The following is a 16,878-nucleotide window of genomic DNA, read 5'->3' on the forward strand; positions in this document are numbered from 1 at the left end:
CATAAGAAAACATCCCAGAAGCTCCTCTCTACCTCATCCATCCCACAATGTACACATTCAATTCTCACTCTTTACTTATGATTGAACCAAGATAATTAAAAAGATCCTATTGGTATACTAATGATCGAATCAAGATAATTAAAAAGATCCTCTATTATAACTATGGATTAAAAAAATCTTAATTACCCATTCTTTATCATTCCTATTTTACTAAATTTTCATTCAATATATTCTGCTTTCATCTGACTTTCCTATAACCTTTTTAATTTTAAAATCTAAAGCTTCTCCCGTAATTCTATCCTTGCATTTATTCTTCCTCTGGTCTCATCAACCAAAGCAGTGTCACCAGGAAACAGCATACACCAAGAGACTTCAGGATGTGTAAATTTAGTCATCCCATCTATACTTGCGCAAAGAGGTTTGGGATCAGCTTTGCTGTGGACCAACTGTGATTGGAAAACTACAGGTTACTCACCCTATAATTGACATTACTAAGAGCTTCATCAAATTTTATAATCATGTCTACTCAAAACACCAGCGTACACAACCCAAGGGCAACATTCGAGATTTTGGTTTCGATCCTGATCAAAACCAAAATATTTCGGGTTTTGACCAGAACTCTGCATGTTTTGGCTGGCCATTTCGGTGATCAAATGGCCATATGTGGCACAAAACTTCAGGGAAACCCTAATTAAGCATTTCTAAACATATTGGAACCTTTAGATTGTAAAAAACACATCCAAAATAATAGTTTGATTTCGTACCCTATATTGGTAATGTATGTCGTACCATGCTGCATACTTTCTCAGATATAGCCTATTCTACACATAATTTAGCTTTAGAACATACAAAATTAACGAAAACAACTAAAATATGCATTAAAATTGAAGAAAAACCATTTAATATTACACATGTCAAAGTGTTACAAGTAGTCAAGTACAAGTGTACAACCAAGGTTAAATCCATAGTTTAAAATCTCATTTCGGTAGGCCATTCCAGTCAAACTGAAATGAGTGAAACACCAAAATTTCACCGAAAATGTTTTTTTTTTTTTTCTACCAGTATCGTTTGGCCTTTTCGCCGGGGGGGGGGGGGGGGAGAACAGGTGAAATGACCAAAATTTTGACAAAACAATGCATTTTTGTTACCGAAATCAGCAAGATTTCGAGCGAAATTTTGGCAACACATTGCTGATTCTAGGTTTCGTCTTGGACATGTTGAAATTAACGAAATTTGGTGAATTTTTTGAACTACAATTAAAACATCCCTACAAAACCGTTCCTCCAACTCTATGTCAGTACCACATAGTTATAGGAAGGCTCGAAACCTTCGAGGAATAAGGGTATGTTGCAATCCTGGGTTCAAAAACCTCTTTTGGGATCACTATGGGCTCACCTACAGAAATATAGCTCAATTATAAGGAGGTAATGACAACCTGGTAATTAACCAGAGTCTTCACGGGTCCACTTGATAGAATAAAAGAAAAAAGGATATAAGAGCGATTTATAATTATTCAACAGGGACACACTTGGAAGGGATGATAAAATAAGGACAAAAGATAATAAAGATAGAAGCGGAGGGCAATTTTTGAAAATGTGAAAAAAAAAGGGGGGGTTTAAAGAAAACCCACGATAGACATTGTCTTCAACCTCTCATCCATGAACTAGGGCAGAAAAACCAACAAGAATTCGAAGATGAGAACTCCATCCCACAACTACAAATGAATCTGAAATTTTAGGAGGCTAATCACAACACAAAACCCTGTTGACAGCAAGTAATAACCATCCCAGCAGGTGAGGAAATAAAGATTACATGACCTACACACAAATAGGCCAGAAGGTGTATAAACCAGGTTGAATCTCAAACTTTGATTGCACAGCAAAAGGCACTTTCAAGGTCTGCTCTTCTAGGGTTCTGAACGCCCAAGGAAGCGTAGTTTATGCCTCAAGTTTGAAGGTGAAAGGATTAGGGATGAGGGAGGACAATTCAGTTCTCTTGGGCTGTCTTAATGGAGTTCCAACGAACTCAACCAAGTCTGGAAACTACCGACACAGAACCAGTTATGACCACGGTAAGCTTAGCATGTGAGGGTAAAGGAGAACTTCGAACAAACAACAACAACAAACTTCGCCTTATCCAAACTTAATGGGGCCGGCTACATGGATCCAAACAAAACAAAGGAAAACTGAGTTCTAGCCAATTAAACGGAAAAAGAGTTATGGGGAAAGAGCAGAGAAACGGAAAATGGAAAATGACAGATGAAAGATGAAAGATGGTAAGAGGAAAGAAGCCCAACCCAGCATGACAGTAGTATCTCAGCTAAATAGGGTCTGCTATATGGATCCTTGCCCTCCAATAGGCTCTATCCGAAGTCATACTTGGTACAAGACCTAGGCTATGCATGTCCTTCCTCACCACTTCTCCTATGGTCATTTTAGGCCTGCCCCTAGCTCTTTGAGCTTTTTCAATCGGGATCATATCACTCCTTCTTACTGGGACATCCCTAGGCCTCCGTTGAATATGACCATACCACCTTAAACGACTCTCTCGGAGCTTGTCATTGATCGGGGTGACTCCCACGTCCGCTCTAATACAATCATTCCATACTTTATCCTCCCTTGTTTTTCCACACATCCATCTTAACATCCTCATCTCTGCTACACATAACTTATCAAGATGACACTTCTTAACTGCCCAGCATTCTACCCCATACATCATAGCCGGACGTACAACAATTCTATATAACTTTCCGTTAAGCTTTAAAGGTATACGTTGATCACACAACACTCCAAACGCACCTCTCCTCTTCATCTATCCCACTTTCTGCGAAACAGCATTCTCTATGCCACCTTTACTTATGATTGACCGCAGATATCTAAAATAGTCACTTTGTGGTATCTCTCTATCCTCAATTCACACAATATCAGTATCCATCACAATGTGACTAAAATTACACATCATATACTCCGTCTTTGTTCTACTAATTTTAAATCCTCTTGTTTCCAAGGTTAACCTCCAAAGCTCTAACTAAGAGTTAATCCCTTCTTTTGTCTCAAGCACCTTTGCTTTTGACATAGTTCCAAGAGAGAATTGATAGATAACATTCACGGACTGCGAAGCTATTCCTCACTTCTTCCACTAATAAATATTGGTGAAAAATAACATTCAACTGTGAAGCTACTCCCAATCTTTTCCATTAATAAACATGGGTAGCCATAGTAAATACATGAGATAATCTAGGACTAGGACGAGTAAGAATCAAATAGGCTGAGGGAAAAACAAAACCTATCAAACTAAGCTACCAACTTGAAGCCCGCTGATAGACAATAGAAAAAAGGCATCACACAGTACCAGAAAAAGGTGAAATCATGGGAGGCCTGTAGAAATCAATGGATACCAATAAATGAAGGCTTTCATCCACTGAACCATTTCAAAAAGGGTCTGAAAGTCATGTTAGAGACATCCTTGGTCATGGTAAATAGAACATAGAAGTAAAATGCATGCATCCTAAACATTTATACATGGTGAAAAAAGTTTCAATTTAACATGAAGCTGAGAGGCATACTCCTACAAGGCCAGCAAGTATTCTAAATGACCAGCCAAAGAGGCAAATAGCTATTCTCAAACTACAAAATGATGAGGTTAGCTTCCTTACTCTTTCTTTTAACATAAATAACTTCTCTGGAAAAGAATGCAGAATCCGTCCAATTAATTTCAATAATGAGGAAAATCGAAGAAAAATCAGCAACACTTAAAGATACCAATATTGCTTCAAAGTAGTGCTACAAAACCTTGAAATGCAACTCAAAAAATCCAAACAGGAGAACCAAAATATCTCCACAGCTTTTAAATTGAGAAATATGTATGCTACAAGTGCAATTTTTCAAACTATTCACCTCAAAATTGAATGTGTAAAATATCCCATCCCTCCTCTGACCATAAAGTACTGGTGAATATGAATACATATTAATACATGAGGGGGAAAATCATTTCCCAGCTCCCTTTCTATAATCCAGACAAATAAAAAGGAGAAGGAAAAACACTGGGGGGAAAAATTCAATGCTTAACTACCTTAACTGTTGGAGAAGAGATGAGGAAATAAAAACTACAAGGTCCACCTCTTGCAAGGATCAAGAGCTTTGAATTTAATGATCACTCTTGAAATGGAATTATTCATTGCCAAGGAAGATGCAAAGAATGGGAAGCAAGCAAAGAGTCACCCCCTTCATAGCTGGCTGATGAATCACCCCTTCAAAGCTGCTGATGAGATTCAATAAGCAATGCATTGAATATGATGTGAACTGCAGCTTCATAAACTGATTCATCATAATGCATCCCATCAATTGTACACCGAGGCCCACAATTTCTACTCAAAGATTGGAAATCAAGCAGCAACAGCGGACCCCCAGACTGGCGCAAAAGTTTACTTTCATAAAGCTCTCTATCATAAGCATCCTGCATCGCACTATTCATCTTCAGCCTTTTCTCCTCTGTATTCAACATTGAATTTACTAATGTTGGCATGCCAAGCCAAAACATGTGAGGTGATCTTATGGAAATGGAACCTGTGACAGACCCATCATTCTCATAATCCCGAGCAATTGGCATTAGTGAAACCACTGAACTCCTCACCCATCCTAGAGAAGCACCATAATCTGATGCATCAGTGATGTGCAGCATATGCCACAGGCCAGCACCCATTACCAAAACATCAGGATATTGCCGTTTGCTCTTGAAATCCATCAAAAGATTAGTCAAGTTCCTGTTATAAGGAGCCCACAAAAAATCCAATTTCACCCCAATTTCATCAATCACAGCCCTGTAATCACTGTGGCGCTTAAAAAGATCTCCCCTAACCGACTCCACCTCCCCGGGACTCATGACCAAATTCAGCAGCGACAGAACAAACAGGCGTGCTTGTGAATCCCCAGCTACAACAATCCACGACCCATTAAGCAGATCAGAAGCATCAGAACGGCTAAGTTTCTGGAACCCACAATCAATCACAGCCGCAGATTTCCCCCAAGCCCATGACTTTTCATAACTATAGTTATTCATCAAAGCTTCACTAACCCTAACTGGTTTCACATCCCAGACAATCTCATGTAGGAAAGAGATACAGGAATCACGATTCTCAGTTACAGCAGATGATACTGAAGAAATGAAATCAGAAATCGAAGGGAAGTAAGGTGTGAGATGAACACCTACGGCGAGTGTTATGAAGAGGGCTCCGCTGAAAAAGAGCATCTTGTTACGGCTCAGATGCCAACCCGCCATCCCCATGGGAACAAAGAGAACGATGCACGCAGCCAAGACGCCGAACTGAACGGCCCCCACCATTTCCTTCGAAGTTCAGATCACAGTAAACCTCATCAATAAGGCAATCAGAAAAGATAAATGAAAGAAGACAGGAAACCGAAAGATGAAGAACCTAGCCTAGAGTTAGGGTTCCGGTCTTTTCAATTGTTGTAAGTAGTTGATTTCTCGCTTTCATATGCCAAGGCAGTATCGAACTGAAAGCAACAGGCGAGCTGAAGCTTTATATATGCAATATATATGAAACTGAACTGAAAGCTGGCGCGGCAACTAGAAAGACGACGAGCTCACTTTAGCAGGTTTCAGATCATGCTAACGTGCGCCTGTTTTTTTTTTAGCTTTATCATTTCACGACGAATTCGGACAATGGCGCTAGAAATGTTAATACTCTTTTAACACGTATAATTACCTTAAAACCCCTTTATAACATGAACCAACAAAAACGGATTATCCGTAGAATATCAATAATAAATCGGGTCATTATCGGAACTTAACAAAATACTATCAGCATAGGCGATTCAATGCCCGCCACTGGCTCACGTTAGCATGTCTCACAACGGACGGAATAAGAAGAACAGGTAAAGATGAGAAGAAATTTCACAAGAAAACACAATTTCCATTTAAATTGAAAGTTGAGTCTTGAGATATCACAAACATTAATCACTCAGAAGATCTGAACATTTTTACAAACTTCGTCAACACTACGGAGGGAGAAAAAAAAAGAAACCTAAGCTACCTATCATTATATCCTGAAATGTGAGATCAGAGAACCCTACAACTCTAACCACCAAAACCATAGAGAGTCCTGCCCTGGCGCTTAAGAGCATAAACCACGTCCATGGCGGTCACAGTCTTGCGACGAGCATGTTCAGTGTAAGTCACAGCATCACGGATGACGTTCTCCAAGAAGATCTTGAGAACACCGCGAGTCTCCTCGTAGATTAGACCACTGATACGCTTCACACCACCACGCCTCGCTAGACGACGAATCGCAGGCTTGGTGATGCCCTGGATGTTATCCCTCAGAACCTTACGATGACGCTTTGCACCTCCCTTGCCCAAACCCTTTCCGCCCTTTCCACGACCAGACATTGTTGCAGAGATGAAGAGATCCAAAGAATAAAGATGAGCAAAGAGCAGAAAAGAGAAGGAGCGATTGAGAACAGGTGAAGAGAAATAACGATGGAAGGGGTTTATATAGATGCGTTAGATTCAGAGGCATGATTTCTTCGTCGGAAATTTGAAATTTTGAGTTGGCGGGGTTTGGGCGCTAAGAGGAACTGCTGCCATCGTACGATTAGGGATCGACGGTTATAGTAGAGTTTCGAGGAGTGGCGCGGATCGATGACGTGGGTGGCAATTTCTTTGGGCGGAGATTTGCGCGCTTTTTGGGACAAGAGATAGTTTGTAACTTCGATGAATTGCCTGCATCCATGGTTTTAGAGCACGGTTTTGGAATGGGTATCGATAACACGTAAAATCGGTACGCTATTAATACGGTATTGATTTGGATATATTGTATCAAACAAATATACCTTGAATTTCCTTAAAAAATGAGTTTTCAATGAATTGCCTAACAGTTTGTTTTATTCATCTACTAATGATCTTTTTCTTTTTTTTGGTAACAATCTACTAATGATGTAGTGGTAAACTAGTAATACGTCTGTCTGCAAATGATAAAAATGAGAGAGAGAGTGCCGCTTGGTGAAAGCCTTTACACTTGGGTATTTTTTTGTTTTTAGAAAGAATGCTGCTTGAACACATGGCCCCCTACTCTTCCGTATGGGAGTGTTCTTTTATCCCAAGGTTCGTTTGTTTCGATGTAAAATTTTACTTAACAAATTTTTCATGGCAAATTTTACATGATAACAAAATTTTAATGTATGTTTCCATAAAATTTAAAAAAAAAAACATTGATATACTTTTCAATAATTTTAATTTCACTTCTAAAAATTTCTGAAGTGAAAATTTTCAAGTAAAATTTGACATCGAAACAAATGGAGCCTAAGTTACATTTAAACGTCAAGAAAAGAAAAACAAAAAAACACAATGAGACAAAAATCAAGATGATGCAATGGTTAGTTTATATGTGTATCTTTTTCCTCAAATTAAAATGTTTTTGAATTTTTTATTTTCTTGACATCCAATCATAGCCTAAAAATAAATGATTGGGTCGATGAATAATAAAAGCATGATGCAACTTAGGATTCAGAATAGTTTATTTATGGTGAGTCGATTCTAGTTCTTAATCGGTCCAGTCACAATCATGGTGTCCAAAGTTTCAAAATTTTATCCATGCATATAAATAATCAAATATTTATCCCTAAAGTATACTAATAATGAGAACGATAGTGTCTAGCTAGGGGTGTCAATCGGTCGGTTTGGACTGCTTTCGGTGTGAGAATGAGTAAGTCCAAAACATGATCCACTAAGGGTGCACCTGTTTTGGTTAGGTTTTAGTTTTTCTTATCAGTTTATTATCGGTTTGATTTCGGATTGGTTTTGGTTTGCCAATCAAAAGTATGGGAAAAAAGTGTGCTTTTTTTGAATTTCATATTGGTATCGGGTTATATCAGTTTTGGTCCAATTTTTACGTTCGGTTCATTGTCTTGTTGGTTTTGGTGCGGTATGATTTGGTTTCAGTGTCACAAAACCCCAACTCAAAGCATGATCCAATAAGTTCATATAAGTTTTGGTTTTAATCGGTTTGTTTGAGTTCGTTGGTTTAAGCTAGGTTTGGACACCCCTATATTTAGCACAATTCCTAATATATCTTGGGTTCAATCGTTGTGGTTCTCATCTTCCCTCCTACTCCATAGAATAGGTACCTATGAAAATAAAAGTATTCAAATAATTTACGCTAAAGTTTTTGTATGCATGATTATGCATGTTCACCGCCAGCATTTAGTGTGGCCAGGTGGGCACTAAATGACAATACCCTGTTATACCTAGTTTTAGCCTAACCGCCTTTAGTCATGATCACTTAAGAGGGGATTTAGTCTGTAATTTCTTTGATCAAAATGGGCTTATTACCTCATCCATCTGCAATGAAATTTTTTCCTCTCAGTTGCCTGTCCGGTCAGGTTTGTAGGTTCCTCCAATAGAGAGAGCAGAAATGATGACCTCACCCCACCCGAGCGATGTGTTTGGGCAAGAGGTGAGGTCGTCATTTTCACCCCCCTATGAGAGGAACCTAAAAACTTGACCGGATAGAAACCTGAGAGGAGTTAGACTGATCTCCAATGTGCGCTCTACCTGTTATGTGTCTGCTTGTGTTAATTTATCATTAACAAATAACGCTAATTGTTGGAGATGTTCCATTTCCAAGACAGGTAGGTTCACAACTTGGGTAGATACAAATTTTATTCAATCTCTTTTAAGTGCTTCTTTACAAGCTAAACACTCTTATTGGTGGTGATTCCTATGGAAATTTTTTATTCATCCTAAATTTAAAATGTTTTTTTTACGTGTTTTACATGTAGGAATCCCTATTACAGCGATTATCTCAAAATGGACTTAGAGCGATTCTCATTGTGTTTTTTTGTGGATTTAACATTGAATCTACATAACATCTCTTCCTTTTATGTGATTGGTCTAAGCATATTTGGGCGGCAGGCCCACTGGGATTGAGAATGGAACATCTCTCTCACTCATATTTGCTTTAGCTCTGTCTCTTCTTCATTTCTGACAAACTTCATGATAAAACAATTTCTAGATGATTATTTTTTTCGATTTTTATTATAACATGTTATTTTATTTGGCACCTTAGGAACAAGGTGATACAAAATGCTTTCAAACCTGATCCGATGTGGATCATGAACAATATCCGGACATGGTTGTATGACTTAAATATCCCCCCCCCCGCATTGACCTATCTATTCCATCTAATTATGAGTATTCATTGTTAACTTGTTTGAGCTGTTTGTTTGTATTTCACTATTCTATTTTTATGTGCGCATGAATAGCCTTCTCCCATATAAATATATCAAGATGGGTGTATTCCATTTTGATGCAGGGTCAACTAAAAATTGATAGCTGCAGTCTTTTTGGGAACTAATAATTTTTTGGAGACAGAACTTTTTGATTTACTTTAAGGCTTGGAACGTTCCTCACGGATGGGACTCAATCAAGGAAATTTGGTATAGTAACAAGGACCTTAACGACATGTTACATGAACCAACTGCTTTAGTGAGGCCATGACGCTTAATTCCTATGCTACTGAAAACTCATCAAGCTTCTTCTTCTGTTTTGTTACCAATGCCCACATTTTGAACCTCCTTAACATTATAACAACTTTTGTATCTACCAGCCAGAAGCACTTTGTTCTACCCAAAAAAAAAAAACCAGAAGCACTTTGTGATTAGTGACAATATTGGCAAGACAAACCAAGCAAGTGTATTTGAAACTTGTAACTTATTTTAATCAGTGCATTTTGTTGTCACCAACTACGTGAACTAGAAGTTGTAACCTTACTTTTTTTCCCCCTTGTCTATTAAATTTTTTTTTTTCTAATGTTGTACTTAATGCAAGGGTTATACATTAAATGACTTTGGGAAAGTAAGGTTATATTCTTGTTGTAAGATTTTTCCTATTTTGATCACCCTTTTCTTGTTCTCAAAAGTTCTTTAAGTCAAAGGAAAAATAGGTTTTCAAAACAATTTGAACGTGTATTTGCCGTTATGGCATTTCCAAGAGTTATCATTATCTCATACATTTTTCAAGTACATTTGTGAAATGACAAAATTTTACTCTCATTGAAAGAAGAAGTGTATTATACTAAGAGGTAAAATAAAAGAATACAAATTATTTGACATCTACAAAGTATTAATAAGAAAATCTTTTTTTTTTTTTTGGTTTTAAAATACATATCATCTTGTAATCACAAATAAGAATAGGAAACTATGACAAAGAGCTCTTGTATATTTTAATAGTGCTTCAATCCGGTCATCAACTGTGTCAAACATTGAAAATTGGTGCAGGTTGGGTATGGTTTATAAGAGTTCACTTGAACCCATTTCGATTGGACTTATAATACCAATACACGCCGGTCTTTCTAGTGTTCAATGGAATTGCACATCATAAAATAGTACTATGTAGTCAAGTGATCAAACTGGATTCATATTTGAGTTCCTATTGTTGAATTATCTAACTCAAAAGCTTAAGTTATTAGATTAACATTCATATTTGAGTTCTCATTGATGAAATATCTATCCAAAAGCGTAAGTTATGAGGTGGAGATGCTCAATTAGTATATAAAAAGAATTGTAATTTGTAAAACTTGTATAGAAAGAATAGTAACTTATAAGTGAAGTGATCGAACTAACCAATAGTTGACGGCTTGGTCTTATATTTGAGTTCTCATTGTTGAATTATCTAATTCAAAAACTTAAGCTATTTAGTGGAGATGTCCAATTGATATATGAAGACATCCAAGGTCCCAAAGATTTCAACAAATAAATAAAAAAAAACCCTTTAATCATTCACTATAGAGGTGGTGATACTCTGAGTAGGTGGTACCTCTACATAAAACCGACGAAGACGAATTGAGCTCCTCTCCAGTGAGCATCCAGCCGTTGGATTGTACTATACACATCCCTAGACATGTGCCGAGTTGTGTGCGTCACGGTCCAACCCTTGGATGCCCCCTGGGCACTGACCTCCCTGGAGAGGAGTTGTATCCGACGAAGACTCACTCTCTTGATGAATCCGCCAATCCAAAAACGACATGTAGCATTAGTCAACAACTCTTTCATATCGTAAATTTATACATCCCCCCACCCCCCTTATGAAAGAAAATCTGCACTACTTGATGCCATTGACCAACCTCTATATTGTTGTCTACTACATCATAGATCTTAAGTCCATTATTTTGGAATCAATTGGCGTAACCACTTTGGGCCAAATTGCTAGTTTTCAAATGTCCAACAACTCTACGCTACACATTCATCACTCATTTTGTCAAGTTGTCACTTGTCTATATTTTAAAGTGGGTTAAAAAAGGTCCACCTAATAACAATATTTCATTTGGAACCTTCAACACCACCAGAACAATATTCTTTGGATGTAAGGGAGGGGTTGCTTATCTAGTTTCTACCCCTAGAGATTCCAAATAATATTTTTTATGGAGAGGATTTTTTGAGCAAGCGGCATAGGGGAGTGCACCAATGAATCGTAACAAAATGGTATTGACCATAGGAGGACAATGAGATCATTGATATGAGAAGGCGAGAGATAGACACAGAAGCACTAATGTACCCTACTCCAGTGGTTCGGAGAACCTTTTCCCTATTTTTTATTTAGGAAAAAGAATGTTGCTTGGTCGTGTAGTTCCTGTGCCTAGACTCAGGAGTGCATGAAATTACAATTCCATCCTTATGAAAATAAAAAATTGCATTCATGTTGATGCTTATGTGCGTGCTCTCATTGGCCCCTACGTTGATGCAAGGCTACACGATCAAACCGATTTCTTGCCCTATTTATTTAAGGACTAAGTTTTCCCTCCACCCATAGAGGACGAGGGTTCACCACCATCCTAGGGTTTTTGTATGTTCCAAAATACCCTTCCGATACCCTTTCCCGTCCCATTCACCGTGGGCGAGGGAAACTTGATCTTTTATTTGATATGTCATTATAACCTACATGTTCAGTTTTTCACTTACTCTAGTTAGGTGTGTGTGTTCTTTAAAAGCCACTCATTACCTTTAATTATTTGTGGTTGACAAACTTTACCAATGGTATGGACGAATCCCTTGCTTCATTCAAATATGTAGAAGGTCCTAACCGTCGCACTTAAAAGCCATGTATTACATACCATTGAGTTAGCAACCTGAAGAATTATAGTGTGTAGATATGATCCGAATTGAATCAAAAGTAAATAAAATAAAGAAATTGCATTGCCAAAAAAAAAAAAAAAAAGATTGGGTTGGACAACCGGTTTGATCAGGCAGTCTATCGAATCTTCACAGTGGTCAAACGACACAGTCTGGAAATTTTTTTTTCTTCTTCTCTTCGTTTTGAAACCTTTACAACTTCTTTTGCTTATTTTTCATCTTCTTCTTTTTCTTCAATTTTTTTTGGCGGCTTTTTTCTTCATTTGACTTCCTTCTGTTTTCAATTGGCTTTGAGTCGAAGTCTCGGCTGGTCTACCGGTCCATTAATTGTTCGATTCACACAATTTTAGGATCTAATTAGGCTCATTAATGTTTTGTAAGTTTCTCCCAATTTTTGTAATTTATTGATATTTTATGTTGATACTTGCTTTCTCAGTGACATGTTTGGCAATCTTTGGCTTTTGCTTGTTTTTCATGTTAAAGGTTCTATATATAATTTATTCTGTAGGCATGTTTAGGTATTATTTGCTTCTGTTTTAATTTTCCTAATTTTTACATGCATTTAGATAGGGTTTAGCTATGAGCCTAAAAATATATATATATCTTCCCCCATTATTTGTAACTTTTATGGACTTAGTTTCTCACAATCATAGTCAAGGACTCAAGGGAGAATCCCTTGCCCATGGTCTATCACTTGGAAAAAAAAAAAAAAAAACACTGCTTGGTCATGGGGCTACACGACCAAACAATGATTTCTTGCCCTATTTATTTAATATGTCATTATAATTCACATTTTTAATTACTCTAATGGTTTGTGCCTGACTTGTTGAATCAGGACTGGGGCTTAGGTCTCTTGTTCGAGCCTTCCCACTGCATATGCTGGCTTTGGTCTCTCAATTTTTTTTTTTTGATGAGAAAATAAAATAGATTATACCACCACAAAACAGAAAAGATCCCCCTTAGTACTAAACATAATATCTTGTCCTATGGCATTTATATACACAAATTCCTTGAGAAGAGGTCAAGGCCAAGAAGTATGTGTTGAAATTGGAAGAAACTCGGCAATTCGTTGATTGAAGCACCACACTTCTTTCACCTTCAACCTTAGATTGGACGCATGCTCGAGACCTATACGGATACTAGCTAATTCTAGTTCCATATGATGAGACGAATTAAAATTTCCTACAGCAAATAAAGCAAACTTGCCATCTAGCAGAAATATAAAAGACCATCCTGCTAAATTCACTCCTGCTTAGGTCTCTCAATTGATTTGTATTTTTATTATGAGATAAATGATGAATTGATGAAGGTACAAGTCTACCAACTTTAAATCAGAAATTGACTAATTGCAAGATATTCCAATCCAAGCGTGATGGAACTCTGCTCCCTACAAATTTACCAATTGGGCTGTCTTTAACTGAACTCGGATTGGTTGAGTTTTCAGAGGCTACAAGAATGGGCTGTCATTGGGCCCAAGCCTGATCTAAGCCCAACATATTAAAGTAGATCATGAATGGGCTTATTGAACCTAACCCAACCTGGCAAGCTTTTGACAGGTCGGTGAACCTAAAACTTGGGCTCTTTGTCGGTTTGTCATAAATCCTATCTAATTGGGAAAATGGCAAGAGTTCTTGTAAGGGAGCATGGATCCTACGTATCCACAGGCCAATGGGTCATTGGAAAAAAAATCCTCTGCATGACTTAATCTTGTGGTGCCGTGCAGTTTGGGTCTGAGAGCTTAACACGTGGAAGATGCGACATCCAATGATGACGAGCTTGAGAAGAAAGAAAAAAAAAAAAAACTGGGTCAATCAAGCTTGCACCGTTGGATGAAGTATCTGCCACGTGTTGAACTCTCCCACCCGAACTGCAAGGCACCGCAAGATGAAGGAATTGCAGAGGATTTTAATCCAATGGGTGCGGCGGTCATTTCACCACTTGTCTGTGCGCATTGCTGTCAGGTTGCATGGCTGGCGTAGTTTCCACCGTTTGGATTTGGAGTTTTATATTATCGGCCATTGGATTCTTTCACCCTTTAATCACTTCTTCATCTTTCTCCTTTATCTGACAACAGTTGATTGCCTGAATAGTCGCCGCTGCATAATTTCTTGGGGCCACCCGCCTGAGGCTCACTAGGGCCCAGAAGCTCCCGGTTCGTGCGTGGCGCGGGGGTCATGTACGAGCCCAGGGGGGATTTAGTCGGCCTAAAGTCGGATACCCCTCCGGTCTCCGGAAAAAAAAAAACCTCTAGGTCGAGGAAGAGGGTGTGATAACTGTACTGAATTCTTTTTTTTTTTGGTTTTTTAAAAAGAACCAGTTGGATCGGACCGATTCAGTCCGATTCGGATGAGTTGGGAGCGAGATTCGGTGAACGGGTGCGACTCATTTCTACTGTTAAGGCCTCTTTCGACTAGGGATGTAAACGGATCGGATTCGGATCGGATACGGATCGGATGTGATCGAGCGGATATTCCCTGGTCGAATACGGATACCTCTAAACGGATTCGGATGCGGATCGGATTCGGATTTTCGACCATCCGCTTACATCTCCGCCTTGTGTAACCGGACCTTCCTCCCCTAGCGGATACAATTCACTCTCAATCCATATCTCTTAGATCATGATTCTCTTTTCATCATATTCTAGAACTTATTTAATCTTCAAAAACCCTTGAAATCATTATTTACTTAATTTTTTATTATTAAGTATTCGGATTTTTCGGATGATTTTAATCGGAGTATTCGGATTATTTTCCGGATATCTCTAAGCGAATACGGATGCCCCTAAGCGAATACGGATGCGAATTCGGATTCGGATTTCGGTTATCCATTTACATCCCTACTTTCAACTGATTATATTATCAAATCGAACCGATCCCAACTTTTCGCTATTCGATACTTTCGATTCAGGGAAAAAATAAATCCCTTCTGTTTATAACGGTAGGTTTATGAACCAATAAGAATCAAAACACATTAAAAAAGATTTATACTACTTTTATTGGTAACACTAAAATGTTTGGACTCATCACAATTCACAAACACAGTGAATCGCGAAACACATTCAGCTTATCTTCTTTATTCTATAAACTAGGAACATAACAACACCCTTTAAGCTTGCTTCTGCATTGCAACAGTTTTGGTCCAAGCCGGTCGAGCCAAGATATCCTTAGCCCAAGCACTCACATGCGGGCGAGCCTCGAACAATTCTTTGGTCGATGTCCCCATCAAGTAATGCATCGTCGGCAAGTGATGAAGATCTGCCAAAGTGAATTCATCTCCACCCAAATACTTGGATTTCGAAAGCCTGGCCTCGTACACATCAAGAACCTCACCCAACTTTTTCTGGTTCTTCTCCACAACTGCCGAGTCTGGTTCTGCGCTCATAAACACTGGTTTCATCGCTTGCTCAAAAACCAGCTTCGAAACAACTGGTTCAAAATGATGGGCCTCCACTTCCATCCACAAGTCCACGATCGCCATCTTCTTCGCGTCATGGTAAACCAATTTAGTCCCCTGCCCTTGGTACTCGTAGGCAATGTAAGCTGTAATTGCCCTCGATTCTGCACAATCGGCTCGAATCGTTCGATTCACTGATCGAACTAGCGGAGTTGATTAAAAAAGACTGGAATAGAGAGAATTTTAACCTACCGAATAGCTTCAGATCTTCATCTTCAAAGGCTGGAACTTGACCGAATGGCTGAAACGAAACAGGGGATTTAGGATCAGATGTTTAACGTGAAACAGGGAAGGGAATTTATTAAGATGGAAATGAGATTCTGAGGCTTACGTTGAGGGAAAGGAAGGGTTCTTTCTTGTGCTCACCGGCTGCCATGTCAATGGGAACGACCTCGAATTCGACTTCTTTCTCGTGGAGGGCAACGAAGGCTCTCATTGCTGCAGGGGAGAATAAGGCTCCGTGGACCTTGGGCGCCATGACTGTTTGAGGGAGAAGTTTTTGACGAAAACGAAGATGAAAGCGATATGGAAAGAAAAAGATGAATTGAAAAGGACTGTGGACATTTGGTCTTTTATAGGGAAGCAATTACACGAGTTGCTCGTTTCCCATCAGAACACGAGGTTGTCGTTGCCTTCTCCTTCTTACGGTCAAACATTGGGTCAATTCCTTCTAGAATGTTTCGTTTAGAAAGAGTTTACGTAACCAGAGGGGAATTTTTATCCTCTCAATTACATTGCCCGTACTTGACGTCAAGTACATCTAATAGAGGGAGGTGGATCCTACCTTGGACAGTGTGTTCGAGCAAAGGGTAGGATAATCATTTCTACCTCCTCTGTTAAATGTACTTGACGTCAAGTGCGGGTAGTGTAATTGAGAGGATAAAGATCCTAACCAAGGAGTCCAGAGCAAGGTTCGTAATCTCAGTGATGAGCACATTTGCGTGTGAAATCTTAGGGCAGAAAGAGTTACTTTGGTGCTTTCTTGTGCTTTTCAGGTTTTGGGCTATTTTGGGCTATTCTGGATTATTGGGAGCTGCATGTCTAAATTTACACGTAAAGCTGCCCAATATTTTTGTATGACAGTGTTCAGAGCTAAATTTGGAGCAAGATGGACGTGACGGAACGCAAGTACGCATTTGTTTAGGCCACCATGCAATCGATTATTCTTTTCAGGTCAGGAAAGGATAATGGGCTAGAAAGGAGCTGTAGTGCAAGCCCATAGTCATTTTGCCACTGCCCAAGGACATTTTTGACATTAAATAAGGTACTTCTAAGCAAT

General features: G+C 38.7%; 3 protein-coding genes across 3 annotated transcripts; all 3 read right to left on the minus strand.

Annotated features, from left to right (window-relative positions):
- Positions 1–3,823: 3,823 nt before the first annotated feature.
- On the minus strand, positions 3,824–5,397 carry LOC122663646. Its single transcript, XM_043859252.1, has one exon. The coding sequence runs from the start codon at positions 5,338–5,340 to the stop codon at positions 4,252–4,254; it is 1,089 nt and encodes a 362-aa protein (XP_043715187.1). The 5' UTR covers positions 5,341–5,397; the 3' UTR covers positions 3,824–4,251.
- Positions 5,398–5,911: 514 nt separating this feature from the next.
- LOC122663908 (histone H4) lies at positions 5,912–6,472 on the minus strand. The gene has a single exon (XM_043859572.1). The coding sequence runs from the start codon at positions 6,406–6,408 to the stop codon at positions 6,097–6,099; it is 312 nt and encodes a 103-aa protein (XP_043715507.1). The 5' UTR covers positions 6,409–6,472; the 3' UTR covers positions 5,912–6,096.
- An 8,730-nt stretch (positions 6,473–15,202) lies between these two features.
- On the minus strand, positions 15,203–16,145 carry LOC122664532 (glutathione S-transferase-like). Its single transcript, XM_043860383.1, has 3 exons — positions 15,931–16,145; positions 15,792–15,840; positions 15,203–15,703 (listed from the first exon to the last, which is right to left on the minus strand). The coding sequence occupies exons 1-3, from the start codon at positions 16,075–16,077 to the stop codon at positions 15,252–15,254; spliced, it is 648 nt and encodes a 215-aa protein (XP_043716318.1). The 5' UTR covers positions 16,078–16,145; the 3' UTR covers positions 15,203–15,251.
- Positions 16,146–16,878: the final 733 nt, after the last annotated feature.

The sequence above is a fragment of the Telopea speciosissima genome, chromosome 6 (genome assembly GCF_018873765.1).
Source record: "Telopea speciosissima isolate NSW1024214 ecotype Mountain lineage chromosome 6, Tspe_v1, whole genome shotgun sequence".
Classification (NCBI taxonomy): Eukaryota; Viridiplantae; Streptophyta; class Magnoliopsida; order Proteales; family Proteaceae; genus Telopea; species Telopea speciosissima.

What these genes read in the sequence shown, in the direction of transcription:
- LOC122663908 (XM_043859572.1), bottom strand. Translation starts at nt 6,408, where the DNA reads ATGTCTGGTCGTGGAAAGGGCGGAAAGGGTTTGGGCAAGGGAGGTGCA.
- LOC122664532 (XM_043860383.1), bottom strand. Translation starts at nt 16,077, where the DNA reads ATGGCGCCCAAGGTCCACGGAGCCTTATTCTCCCCTGCAGCAATGAGA. An exon ending in AACCCTTCCTTTCCCTCAAC is followed by an intron (nt 15,841 to 15,930) that starts GTAAGCCTCAGA and finishes GTTTCGTTTCAG; the next exon opens with CCATTCGGTCAAGTTCCAGC. An exon ending in TGAAGATCTGAAGCTATTCG is followed by an intron (nt 15,704 to 15,791) that starts GTAGGTTAAAAT and finishes CCGATTGTGCAG; the next exon opens with AATCGAGGGCAATTACAGCT.
- LOC122663646 (XM_043859252.1), bottom strand. Translation starts at nt 5,340, where the DNA reads ATGGTGGGGGCCGTTCAGTTCGGCGTCTTGGCTGCGTGCATCGTTCTC.